A 14,233-nucleotide genomic window follows, 5' to 3' on the forward strand; every position below is an offset into this window, starting at 1 on the left:
CACAAATAGAAGCAAAAAGGCAAATCAAACTGTAAGCCCTGTCTCTCATACTCGGTGTATGCAGTTTAGAAACATCTGGTTTTGCAAAGAGAGCAGTGCTTTATTACAGTGGGCTCAGTTCAACAGAAAGCACAACTGTCAGGTAAATTGAAAACTGAAGATCTGAACAGAATTATTTAGCAAGTGAACTTGTTACTAATAAAGTGCAAATGAGACAAGCTGGAGTTGTTACCCATTGAGACAGCGTGCATCTTACAAGCCTCATATGGCTCTGCAGACACAGCCTGCACCCAAAATGCTTGATGATGTCTCCCAAATACAGAAGCAAACAGGGGAATGCAATCTCAAACTACAGAAATGAAGAGTCATTGATCAAGATAGCAATCAAAACTGTAAAGCGTGAAGGCATAATCAAGACTACTGCAAAACTATAAGACTCCTCAGATCCAATGGAAAAAAAAAAAAGTTAATTTTCTTCCTAAGTTGGTTTTGACCTTGAAAGCTAATTGCTGAAAGAGAAAAGGTCACGCTGCTTAATAACATGAAATAGAGAAAGCAGTACATGCAGATAGTGTTTGACATGAGGTATTAATTACCTTTTTGACAGGGAATCTGTTTGTGCTGTAACGTATTACTCCTAGTATTGAACTATGGCTAGAATTCACTTACGACAGGTGTCACTAGTGTGGAGACAAGTCACTGTTACCTTACTTTCCCAGAACACTGTGTGCATTCATATATTTCTAAACACAGCTGGCTTCTTGGCGCATAAACATAAATTCCTGTGTGGTTCTAAGTGATAAGTTGAAAAGAAATGGTTTGCTGTTTTGATATCAAATTCAAGCAATTCACGCACAACTCTTAAGTTGCCTTCAAGGATAAAGGAAATGTGCTCTCCATCACTGTCATCTAGTAACCAATGATGTTTTGTTCCTACAGAACACTGGTTTAGCAGTCTACTTAAGGGAACAGACCCTTTGATTACCAAGGTAGCCAGATCTGCCTCTTTTTGCCCTTGGTTTGCTCTCTTCCTTGACTCATTAACATATCTCAATCAAAACAAGTGGAAGCAAAAGAAAAGGTGAAAGAACCCAAGAGATTAAAGTAACAGGTAGCTCATAATACAATCTTCAAAGGAAAGTTAAACACAAACACGAAATGAGATTTAGATCACCCAAAAGGTTCTCGTATTTGGAACTAAGCCTTCCAGGCATTCTTAAACATTTCTGAAATTATGAGAAGCGCTGGGCAAGATGACAACAACCCAAAGAATGACCTGAGAAAAATATTCACTTTTCCAGGGACTAAAGTTTCACCTTGTGCAATTTAAAATAAGACATAGAAGAGTATAAATGCTCATATAGACACTGGCCCAACACTGGTAGATGCCAAACTTCACTTGATCCAGAAGAGGTAGAGCAAACGCTTCACCAAAAGCTTCCACACAAGGGCCAGGTTCTCCACCACAGCATCTGGTCTACCCTTTATGGAAGTGCTGTTTCCTAAGACAAACTAATTCTTGCAACCGGATACCTACATCAGTGACAGGAAGCCTTGCCAGTGAAAACTGAACCTTCATGTATGTCATGAACATAGAGGACAACCATTACACAGAAATGTGTCCATTTCTGTCCAGTTGGGCAGCCTGTACTGTAACCTAGAGAGGATGATTTCCTGCACCCAGTGACCAACTCACCAGAGCAGCTACACATCCTATTATGGACACTTCATCAGAGCATCACCCTCAGATACTTACTCTAATATTACATTATGGCTCACCATCGCCTTATCTGGGAAGTACCAGCATTGCTTCAGCCTGAATTCCATGCTGAATTTGACCTAGGTTAATTGTTATTGCTGGCAAACTGCTGGCTGTGTGGTAAAAGCCAGCTGACACCATGACAAGAGCTGCTTACATGAATTGGTGTGATGTAGGTATATCCAAGCCAAGGACTGAAGGCATAGAGACCCAGGCTTTGCTTTTTCCACTGGAAGCCATCCCTGCAGAACACTGCCCAGATGTGCCAGGGAAAGCCTGTGCTACCCTGCCAGTGCAGGACTCCTGGGTCAACAGCATTCACCACAGCCCCCAAGCATATGCTTCCCCTCAAGATGTTTTTAAACTACTTTTAACTGCCAAGTATTCTTTACGGCATTTATTTCTCAGTGATGATTTAAAATAAATGTTTATTTTTAAATCATATTTGACATTTTGTTAGGTACACTGCAAAATAACCCATTCCTACATATGCAAAAGTTAGGAATTAATGAGGTCTGGCAATTATCTTGATGGAAAGAACCAAGCGACTTGGTCGAACATACAGAGGTTTACTAAAAAAAAAAAAAAAGCCTGCTCTAGTAGTTAAAAAACAAACGAAATTGCTTCTTATTGATTTTAATTTAGGTTGAAACACTAGCTGTCTCTCCAACAAAGCCAGAAATGGAAACAACTATAAATGAGTACAAGATGTGATAAGATAGACAGATTCTTAAGTAATCTAGTATAGAGATGACCTCTAGTTTAGACAGTAGTTAAAATATGATATCATATGTATGGATCAATAAGTAAGTTTGCATTTGTCTCAGCTCCAAAAGCTGGAAAGCTAAATGTCTTTTTTTTTTTTTTTTAGTTACTCTAAAATGTTGTCCAATTAAGCTATACTTTTTTTTTTTCCTTACAGATCCTCTAGATTCTAATTTACAAATAAAATCAAGAGAAGCAATTAAATGTTAAGTACTATCAGCATGTTTCCCCAAGTGATGCACATGTGCAACAGAATAGAAGTAGTCCAATCTCGATACAGAAGGCCAGGTTACAAATTGAAATACATTTGTATTACCATTACTTGCAGGCTTCACGCTCTAGCAAGTAATAACACCGGGCATCAGGCTCCCCTCCCCTGCAGAGCAGAGGCTCTTTGGCCACGAGTCTCCCGTCGGCTGCAGCAGCTGCAGATACGCGTTACCCCTCCAGTCTCCGGGGCCACGGGTGCAACCGGGGGCTTTGGGGACACAGTACGAACATGTGCGGCACAGAACAACGCTGGAAGGGACTTCTGGTGATCTACTCCATCACTTTAAAAGCTAGTTAGAACCTTCCTGGCAGAACGCCTAGGCACTCCTCCCAGCTCTCCGGGCAGCACGGGCCTGCCTGCCTCAGACTGCACTCTGTCCTCCTGAAGCACACGAGAACTATCAGTATCGATCAAGTACGATTAAGTCTATGATCCTTTCGGCATGTCAGAACTTGACTCAATATTAGCTGCTCGGTATGGATCAGGTCTTCTCTGGTTTGCGTCTGTTTGTGGGTGGGTGTGGTGTGGGGTTGTGGGTGTTTGTTTTGGTTTGGTTTTGGTGTTGTGGTGGGTTTTTGGGGTTTTTTGTTGGGTTTTCTTTTTTTTTTTTTCCTGTCGGTTGGACTCAATGATCTCAAAGGTCCCTTCCAACCAAGAAGATTCTGTGATTCTCAGTGGTTTGCAGTGAAGGCTCCCACATTTGGAAGATTGGACTCCCTCTCAAATCGTAAGGGTCTCTACCTTTTCATCTACCTTCATGGACACCAGCCTCATCCCAGACAGGATAATATTAGCTGGAGGAGAAGGAATTGGTTTTCCTCATTTAGTGCACGGTGCAAGTTTTCCCAAACAAACACCACCAAGGTGGAAAGCTAAAAGCATCCAAGGGAGACCACCCTAACGGAAACAGGACCACAGTAACAGAGAAGATCTTCTAAGTTCTTGCAGGTAGCTCAATATCCAGTCCCCTCACCTGCATCCAGCAGTAGAAGAAAATGAGGACACTACAAGAAACACTTGCTACCAAAACCAGCATGAGTAACACTTACAGGGTGATGGAATGGATGGGGAAAACACACATTCCTGAGAAATCTATGGCCTTCTTGGGGTTACAAATCATAGTCCCCACTCCAAGTTTCCGATGAAGCTCAACTGTGAGGCACGTCAGTGTTATCACACAAGGGTGATAACTGTGACCAAGTCACAGTCATGTTCTGGAGATGTGTGAAGCTTTTAGTTTTCAATGCTTAACTGAAGCCAAACCCTAGGATACGCATTTTAGATAACTCCATAACAGGCACCTGGACTATTATGGGATGCACTGACTGCTACTCCCTTAAAAACTGTTGAGCTACAAAAGAAAACAAACAAAACTAGAACAAAGGAGGCATCTAAGACACTAAGGCTCCAGAGGACCTAAGTCAAAGAGGCCTGCCTTTCTATTGCTTAACTTGTCATTATAGCTGTATTAAAGTCACATTAAAAAAAAAAATCCATTCAAAGGGTTTATTTTATTAAGTTAAAAAGCCTAAGAATTAGTGACCCAGACCACATCCACTGAACAGCAGACTATTTTGTTCAGCACTGAATCCAATAACGATCTAGAAGTCATACTAGGCAAACAATCAACATGAGCTTTCTTGCTGTGGCAGAAATAGGCCACCGAAAATCCTTGGACAAACAGAAAGGGCAATAGCATCGTGCATATATGATCTGACTAAAACCAGCATTCAGCTCTGGTGTGCACCCTTCAAAAAAATAAGTTGAAAAAAATTGGAGAAAAGGCAAAAAAAAAAAGATTGTAACAGAAATTACTCAAAGACTGGATTAAATCTGACAGCAAAAGGCTTGTGGAGTTCAGGTCACTACCTTAATCAGGACATTGTAACGTGGTTTTATTGTAATATGTAAGTGTTTTCATGGTAACAAAGTATCAGAGGGCTCTTAGTTGAGAAAAGCGAAACATACAAGCCAGTTGTTAAAGTGGTTGCATATTTGTACTTTGAGCTTCACAGCTACAATGAATAATACAACCAACTACTTTTTTTGGTCGTTCATTTGTTTTTGTAACTACTTTATTCAAGCAAAAGAAGTTGGGTATTGCTTCAAAATGGGCATCAAACAAATAACCGTTTTTAAAAAAAAAAACCTGACAGCTGTTGACAGCTGTGAAAACTTGTGAATTTTTGAAAACTTCACAAATTCCTTTGCAACAGCTACAGCTTTTGTCAAAAACCTAGGTACAACGCAACAGAACAATTCCAAGGACTGACGCACATGTCAAGCATCCCTCCAGAAAGCCAAAATCTTAATCGAAGCACCGGAGACCTCTGCTTCACAGCAATCAGAAACGTATAAAGAAGTTGGTTTGCGTTTCACCAGTAAAAACCCTCCAAGAAGCATAAAGAGAGTATCAAAACTGTGCACCTTTGACACAAAGCCAGCCTACGGAAATATTGAAGAGAGGATACACGGTCATTTTTCAGAATAATGTCGTGATGAGGGTTACGGTGCAAATCTCACCTGGTGAAAGCTGCCACAGAAACAGTCGCATCAATCGTACTATCGCAATTTGCAGCAGCCGAGGACCTGCCGTTATGCCAAGATAAAACATTATGAACTTGCACATTTTACACCTCAGGTTTACAAAGATAACAGTGAATTAATTCACAGTAAACAAAAGAGAATCACTTTACAATACATAAACAATGTAGTAAGAAACACATTTTAAAAGTCAGTTTCTGAAACTGCTGTCACTGAGCCTGTACTTTTAACACTTACTTAAATAGCTAAAACCGCACAAAGGTGTTGCTTTGGAACACAAACAGTTATACAGAAGCCATATAATCTGATGCAAAACCCTTGGGCAAAGAAGAAAGGAAAAATAAACAACTAATTTTAGAACCTGAACACCCCATTAGCAATTCTCACCAATTAAAATATGATGCAACTGCTGTCAACAGGCAAATTTTAGTTGTATTTTAAGCATAGATTTAAATACAAAATACACGAGCTACTGCACTATAAGAATAATAAGCAAACTAGTTACAAGTAGGATGGAGGCCAACAAGAAGAAACACCCAACTGGTTCTCTCTGCCTGCCTACTAAATGGCTGCAGCGTTTAAGAGACAGCTGTGGCTCACAAACACTCCTTTCTACTTTGACTTCAGTAAGTCTATACCATAATCTCCAGAAGTCTGAAAGCACTTTAGAAATCAAAATACCAATGAAAATCTATTGAAAATTTAATCCCTAAACTCACTTGTGATAGCAGCGAAGATCCGTACTTAATTATTGGAAAGCTACTAGGTAACTTTATTGTCTCAACTCGGAGTTCCCAAAGGGTGGAGGGGCAGGGGAGGAGGACGGATGGACACAAGAGCCTCATGCTGAGCCCACTAAACCGACACTCATACAAACATACATCCATCCAAAAATAATCAGCAAACTTACTCTAAGTAGCTCTTGGCCAAGACTTATCTATTTTGAGATGTGTATCACTAACTTCACTACCTCCTAAGATATAAAATGACTTATTTTAAAATCCAAAAGGGGAATTAGGAAAAAAAAAAAAAGGAAAAAAAACCACCACCACAACAAAAAAGAGATTTAACAGAAGAGCATTTCTAAGCAACCCAAATTGACACAAAGGCAGGCACTGGTCCTCAGTGGTGCAGCGGTTACTTCACAGACATCCTTGTTCTAAAGACATGGAATGAGGCCCAAAGAAAGTAACTTCCTTACTGTTCAGCATCAGCAAGGGCCAGGACAGAACTGTTTCTATTTACCTCTGCAGTAGAAAAATAGCTTATCCAGTATTGGCACAAGTGATTTTCCCTTCATATCCTGATTTTTCCGTGTTCACCACTTGTTATAGTGAAGTTCTCTTCCAGCCTGGGACAACTAACACTGCTTCTCAACCAGTCTGACAAACTGACCAAGACTTCAGACTGCTAAAAAACAGTAATGCAAATTGTAGATGCTTTTCTAGGAATAAGGAAAGGGCAAGGCACTGCTTTGATTAAAGCAAGTTTTATAGCATTTTTTATGTCTCTTACAAGCCTCCTGCAAGGAACAGGAGATGGAAAGAGTGAAGTGTGAGAAAACTGAACAACTGTCCGCTTTGCCTGCAAGGAATTATCAGATAGCTTTCCTTTACTGTCAGCAGAATAAACTGACTCCCAACAGAAGAACTTTAACAGCACTCTGTCAGGAAGACAGGCACATTTTATTTCAAAAAAGAGAACAAAACAGCTGCCACAAGACCAAATAACATCCCACATTTTGTGCCTAAATACCAATGCAGCTCTTCAGGGCTCAAGGTCTCATTCATTACGTATCTGCAAGCAGAGAAAACGATTTTTCAAAGCAGCTTTCCTAAGCTAAGCAGCCAAGTCTCAAAACACCTAGATTTTCTTTAGAAAGGCCTCCATGCTGTGAATGCAAAGACCTCAAAGCAGGCACTGGCCCAGGATAAACATATTCAGGCATCACTGCAGCATTTATGCATAGAAAAACTGCAACACCCACGTCAATTGAGATTTTATGTGTCAGTCCTGCTGGCAGGTGCACTATGCGGTCAAGTTTTAAGTTCCAGAAAATGGTTCATCATTATTCAAATGACTTGATAATTAAGAACACTAGTACTTCAGCTCCCAAGCAAACTCAGAGATGCATAATAAAACCACATTAAAAAAAAAAAAAAACAAGGCCATGTAGTAACTGATTTTACTTTAACCATAGTTCACCTGAAGATTAATTCAAATTGCCATGAGGTGAGCTCATACAGTGTAATAAAAACATATCTTACAGTGATTGCACAAACGTCTTAGTTTCCTTATTGCCCTGTGTCCTCCCTCCTCCTCCAGTCAGCTGGGGAGTTCATTCACCACCAGTGTTTCCTTCAGCTTCCCCTTAATACTGTGGGCAATCAGGGAAAAGGAGAAGTGAACCAAGACCTGCTCTAGGTGGACCTGCTTTGGCAGGAGGGTTGGACTAGATCTCTAGAGATCTGGAGGGATCTTCCAACCCCGTATCATTCTGTGATTCTGTAATATCCATGGAGTATTGCACTATCTACACCGTCGTTCATCAGTTCACTTTCTGGGTGGAAAGAGCCTCTGCTCAGGCTACATATATGTGACAACTCACAGCACAAACCAGGAATGCACTGTGTCCTGGCAGCTGTACCTTAAAAAGACATGGTACAATGAAAAGCCAGCATTTGAAGACATGATCAATGTAGCTTTGATTTATCTAAGAGTACACCTGTCCTCACTGAAGTGAGGCAACATCACTTTGGAGATGTGTACTACGTGTTAGCGGCATTAAAACAAAGAAGCCAGTTTGACTTGCCCCGGGGCAAGTAATGTGGATGTATTTCTGCAGCCTGTAACATCAATGTAACATGTAATGATTGTTACATTGCAATCAACTCAAATGTTGAGTAATGGAAAGATCAACTGCAACCAAGGATCACTTTTCTGTGATTTTTTTTTCTTTCTCTAAAGGTTTATTTACACACAAATGTAAAAACTAGCTGCCTTGATCAAAAGTTATTCTCTAGTGGGGCATCTCCAGTTGGCCACTTCCCAGGTTCCTCTGCTTAGTATGTGTGTGCATTAACTTAAATCTTCCTTCTCTGCTTTGCTTCCAACCCCTGCATGTCTCTACAAAGCTGACACAGGCCAGTTCTTCCGGGGAGTAACTCTGGCAATTGATGGAAGTCACATTCCTGTCAACCTGGTGCAAGAAGATGCAGGTCCACAATTTTCACTTGGAAGGAACACTGACAGGAGTTTACCTCATGAAGAAGGGATAAATTTGTAAAGATATTTAGGCACCTAACGCAGCAAGCAGTCCCCAGAAGGGATACATAAAACCATAAATTAACCTATTTGGTGCATATCTGCATCCTCAGATGACTACATATCTGTTAAGAACACTTGTCTCTACCAGTGAGATTCCACTTCCTAAAATACTTAAGAATTGTTGCTTAGAATTAAACTTTAAGTAGCGTGGCATGTAAATATAAGTAAATACAATTTTGTCAACATGCAGGACCAACTCTGATCTTTAAAAATGGAAGCACAGGAACTTAGGCAAACAGAAATTAGTCTCATTTTTTCATAATTTCTCAGATTACAGTTACATATTAACTAAAGTACAGTGTTATTACTATACCCTTAGGCTTCAGCGCACATCGTGCCACATGTTCATTTGGCTGCTAAAAAGCAGCAACCAAATGATTAGCACTTTTTCCAAGGACAGCGGAGATTAATAGTTTGAAGTAATTTCTTTAATTTAACCATGAAACTTGAACATTGAAATTAGAGTCAATGTTAATAACGTCTTATTTCAGAAAACTCCAAGTATGTTAGTCCTTGAGCACTGATCATAAGATGGATGGAGTCCTCACTGTTATCTGTCTTCTCTGTAATTGGAAACAAACTCCAACTCTTAAACTTGCACAATTTGATAACGGTACAGCTTTAACTGAGTGCACATACATAGCTTCAGACAACACTGGTCCCTGCAAAGACTTAGAAGTGAAACCATCACCCTACTGGAATCAATAGGTGTTTCTCGGTGATTTTTATGGTACCAAGCTGGACCTATTTGTTCAGCAGAGCTTCCCAGCATGGATGCTGGAGGGTCAGGTGAGCAACATGACATCTCAGTGCTAGACTCACAGAAGTTCCTCACTGCACTGACCAAGATATCCATTTTCTGAACAGGATCAAAAACCCTTTCATCCCCATTTCCGAAACAAAAAGGGAGAGGAGATAGGATTTCTATTACTGCTCGCTCATCCCCTAACTCTGACACACAGGCAAAAATCCTCCTCACTCTTCCAAGCAGAGCAATGTCCCCAGCCTTGGTAGACATTGCAAACACCCCAATATGACTGTGGGAATTTCAGTTACCCTCAAATTGTGTTCCTTTCTTTTTTGAATATACTGAAATCCCTTCCTTCTGTGATGCCTCTTCCTCCCTCCCCAACTTAGGAAGCCTCTTACTGTGGCTGCTAGTGCAGACAGCTCCTTTGACTACTTGAAGACATTTGAAAGCTGTGTCCAAGCTCTGGTAACCACGAATCAGCTCCTGTAAACCTGCTAACGGATAGCAAAGCTCTCCCTTGAGTTTTGCCCCCAGAAGCATAACAGCAAGCTCAGCTCTTACAGCCTGGGAAGGCTCATTTGACAATCTTCATCTACAACAACTCCATTAGCAACTTCCCGTAACATAAAGCATATTTTAAAAAGGCACTGGAAATAAGGGATAATTAAAATGTAAGAAGTGTCATCTTCATAAAAGCCACAGGACTAAATAAAGTCTTGGAGGGCCCTCTCCTGTACGTTCCATATTTCTCTACGTGCACAACGCACCTTCCTCTGTAAAATCTTTACTAAACAAAGCCGATCTTCTCTGTACCTTTAAAAAAATATCTGAAGTAGCATTTGATTAGTTCGTAGTGAGAAGCTCCTAGTATATTTTTCCTCCAAGCAGAGGACAGTTACAGGCAAAATTAACTCTCAACTCAGAACTATGAAGGTTCAAAATCCAAAACCCATTTACAGGCAGTTACCAGGTCAGCAACAATTCGATCCATTACCAAAGAGATAATCTAGACTCAAGAAAATTACTTTCATTTATGCATCTAGCCTAAGAGAATGCTAACAATCGTCACTCCTTCGATGACAGGATTGTCACAGCAATAGCTAAGAATTGCACAAATGTGTACTTTTTCCTTTACAAAAAAATATTTATCCTCTCTTGGCTGAGAAACTACTTAAGAAGGATATCACAGTAACGTTAATATTTATGTCTTACTGATTTTTGGTACTGTGAATTTAGATTAATGAGCAAACAGACCCCATGGAAACAACCTCTTACCTTGTCTTAGTTTGATTTATTAAGCAATGCAATTACCAGTGACAAGCCCACAGAGAAATGCACTAAACTTAACACTTCAGAAAGAGCAAAACCTTACCCACTTATTTTTTTGTGCAAGAATGACTCCTTCCTCTTATTGCAACCAAAGCAACAGCAACAAAAATACCTACTTAAACAGTGAAAACCTATTACAATCCTCCTAACAAAGGAATACTGCAAAGTCTTATTTTCTACATGGTTCATTTATTGCTGCCGAACAAAAGAAAAAAAAATAGCCTTTATGTTTCTTCACAAAGTAAAGTGATCTGCAGGGGGGGAAATAAATAGTGACCTCTCTTTCATTTAAAGAGAGCTAGATATGAAGTGGAGGGAAGAAAGACGCTTGCAAATTAACACACAAAATCACAAATACCTTAATTCTCTAATCCTCTCTAGAAAATGCTATGAAAACGTACTGAAACATTTGTGGTAGATACTAAATGGTTAATATCTAGCCGGGATTCCCCGCCAACACAAATTCCGATGATTTGCCATTGGATGTTGTCAGCAGCAATGTCCTGTTATAGTCCACCGAGATCCTCCCTGCAGCTTTCCTGCCTCGGGCATCTCTGATGTACAGGATCAGAGTCTGGAGCGTCCCCGTTTATCACAATGCTTCGCTTACCACCACCTTGCACGCACACACACCAGATATTACTGCTTTTTTCAGAAGAAAGCATAAAAGAGTATGCCAGTCACTGAGGTCTAACATGGTAGCTCAGTAAGGAAACTAAACGCATAAAAGCCCTTCTGGAAAATAGTTTGCTTTCCAAGCAAACCCTTAGCGATGAACAGCCCTGAAACATTCTTAAGTATTACACTGCCGTTCTACGGCTTAAAGACTTTACCTACATACAGCAAACGTCCATAGACCCACTACTCTCTGCTTGCATTCATCTTTATAGTCAAACCATAATGCAAATATTAGCCGATTCAAACATCACTGATCTAAATCAGCAAGTCGTACAATACTGTCATATTAAACCTACATCATAGCTTGTTTTCCTGAAGCGTTCCTGGAGCCTGCCTTCTAGATGTAATTACTGTACAATATATATCAGAACCAGAGAGAAAGGCTTCACTCGGAGGCTGAAATTGAGAAGAAATCAATACAAAGAAGATAAATGTTTCTTCAAGAGCTGCAGAGGTATTAACCCTCTCTCCAACTTATTTTCTTTTTGCTTTAAATCATTTTACCATGTGAGAAGCTGCTGAAAGGACTGGGATATGACGGGTCTGTCTGCTTATTGCCATCTTTGGGGGCAGAAAAAAAAAAAAAGTGTATTTTAGGAAAAAAGAAAAAAAAAAAAAAAAAAAAAAGAAAGAGAAGTGGAAGTTCCTATAAAGCTTCCACAATTTAATTCTTTCTTTTCACACTTGCACACCTGGACGCAGCCGATGACCCGGGCTGCATCAGGAGCCCCCAGAAGGGACAGGAGGAGTCGCGAGGCGAAGACCTCACGGGGGGGACAGGGGGACTCGCCCCGCTCACATCCCACCCAACCCAGGCAGGTCGCACCCCACCGCCCATCACCGCCAGGAGAAGGGGGGAAAGCCCGGGATAAAGTAAATAAATAAACCGCTTTTGAGGATGCTAAGCCGTTTGCAGGAAGATCCTTTCAGCCGCAGAATGGGGGGGGGGGGGGGGAGGGGGGGGACACGACACACTAAAAGCAGTAGCCGGGGGTGCTCCGCGGGGGCTGCGCGCAGGCGGGGCCCGAGCCGCGCGGCGGCGGAGGGGGGCGCGCGGCCCCGCGGGGGCGCCGGCGGGGCGACAGCGCCCCTAGCGGTCGGCCGGGGGCACGGCGGAGGCGGCGGGAGCCGGAGCCCCGCGCGGGCGCTGCGAGTTCCCCCGGGCCGGGGGCGCTCCCGTGGGAGGAAAGGGGGGGACGTGGCGGGGGGGGGGGACGGGACGCGGACACAACACACGGGGTCCCACCGCGATGCAAGAGCCCACCCAGCCCCTGCGTTTCAGTGGGGGGGAGCGAGGAGCGATGCACAGGCACAAGCCACGGGGTGCGAGAGGAGGGGGGGGTGGTGGTGGAAAGCACGGTGCCCCCCGCGCCCGCATAACCCCTCTCCCACGGGTGTGGGGTGGTGGCCGCACAGATCGCGGAGCGGGTGCGCAGCCCCGCGCTCCCCCGCATACACTTCCCCCCGCCCTGCCAAGGTCAGCACGCCGGCACGGCGAGACACCCACGGCGGACGCGAGTGGGGTGGGGAGGGCAGAGAGCCCCGCACAACTAAGTTCTTGGCGGGGAACGGCGAGGGGTCGCAGCGAGGGATCGGAGCGCGGAGTCCCGCTCCCCTCGGGGCGGCGGGCGGCAGTCCCGCAGCACAAAGGCAGCCCCCCCAGGCAGCCCCGCGAAGGAAGGGCAACGCGCACGGAGCCTCTCCGCCCGCCCCACGCCGCCGAGGGCTGCAATGCACCGGAGAGAGGGGACACGGCGCCGGGAGCGCGGAGCCGAGCCCGTGCACGGCCCCACTCGCGGGTAGCGCTGCCGGCAGCCGGGTGGTCGCTGCGGGGCCGGGGGGGAAACCCAACGTTGGGTCCACCCCGTGAAAAACGGGGCCCCGCGCTCCCTGGCGCATCCTCCGCGTTCGCGGAGTGCCGCGCCGGGACCCCACGGGGGTCGCGGACACGTGTGGCGGAGGCACCGGGAACCTCCCCCCCCCCGCCCCCGCTTTCCACCCGCCGGCGACCGGCCGCGCTCACTCACCGGGGAAGCACACCACATCATGGAGCACGGAGCTGGTGATTTTCAAGAAAAAGATCCACCAACACGGTTGCAGTAGCCTCCGCATGTCCAAAGCCGCACATCGAAAGGGGAGAGGGGCTAAAATAATTAACGCACGGGGGGGGGGGGGGAGAAGAAAAAAAAAAAAAAGAAAAAAAAAAAGAAGAAAAAACCCCCCCAAACTTGTTGAAAATAAGTTTCTCCCCGCACCCCTCTTCCTGCGGGAGAAAGCGGGGGGCTCCCGCTCGCCTCCTCAACGCGGGGGGGGGGGGGGGGGGGGGCGGTGGTGGTGGTGAAAAAAAAACCCACCCCGGCACGGGGGGGAGGCGGGAGGCGGCGGGGCGCGGGGACCCCCCGCGGGGCGGCGCGGGGCGGCTCAGGCGGGCGGCGGCGGCGGGGCGCGCGGCATGCCGCGGACGGGGCGCTCAGAGCCGCCTCCGCGCACGGGCGGGCGGGCGGCGGTCAGCCGGGGCCCCGGCGCGCTCCATCCTGCCGTACAGGAAGTGGCGGGCGAGCCCGGATCCTGGCGGAGACTTTAAAGCGGGGCGAGGGAGAGGGAGAGAGGAGGGAGAGGGAGAGAGGAGGGAGCGCGGCGCGGCGGCGAGGCGAAGCGGCGGCGCGCCCGGCCCCCCGGAGGCGCGCCCCCGCCGCCCTTAAAGCGGCCGCGGCGGCGGCGGCGGCGGGGGCGCGCTCTCGCGTGCACGCACCCGCGCCCCTGCCCCGCGCGCTGAGCGCGTGTCGGTGGAGGGAGGGGGCGGTTTTTG

General features: G+C 45.0%; 1 protein-coding gene across 1 annotated transcript in view; it reads right to left on the bottom strand.

The window, feature by feature from the left end:
* The window catches only part of PTPRG (protein tyrosine phosphatase receptor type G), a 415,686-nt gene extending 402,150 nt beyond the window's left edge, over window positions 1-13,536 (bottom strand). The window contains exon 1 of the mRNA XM_074151513.1: window positions 13,452-13,536. Within this exon, the coding sequence (XP_074007614.1) occupies window positions 13,452-13,536 (85 nt within the window). The remainder of the gene's footprint in view (window positions 1-13,451) is intronic.
* Window positions 13,537-14,233: the final 697 nt, after the last annotated feature.

Source organism: Numenius arquata, chromosome 8 (assembly GCF_964106895.1).
Source record: "Numenius arquata chromosome 8, bNumArq3.hap1.1, whole genome shotgun sequence".
Lineage (NCBI taxonomy): Eukaryota > Metazoa > Chordata > Aves > Charadriiformes > Scolopacidae > Numenius > Numenius arquata.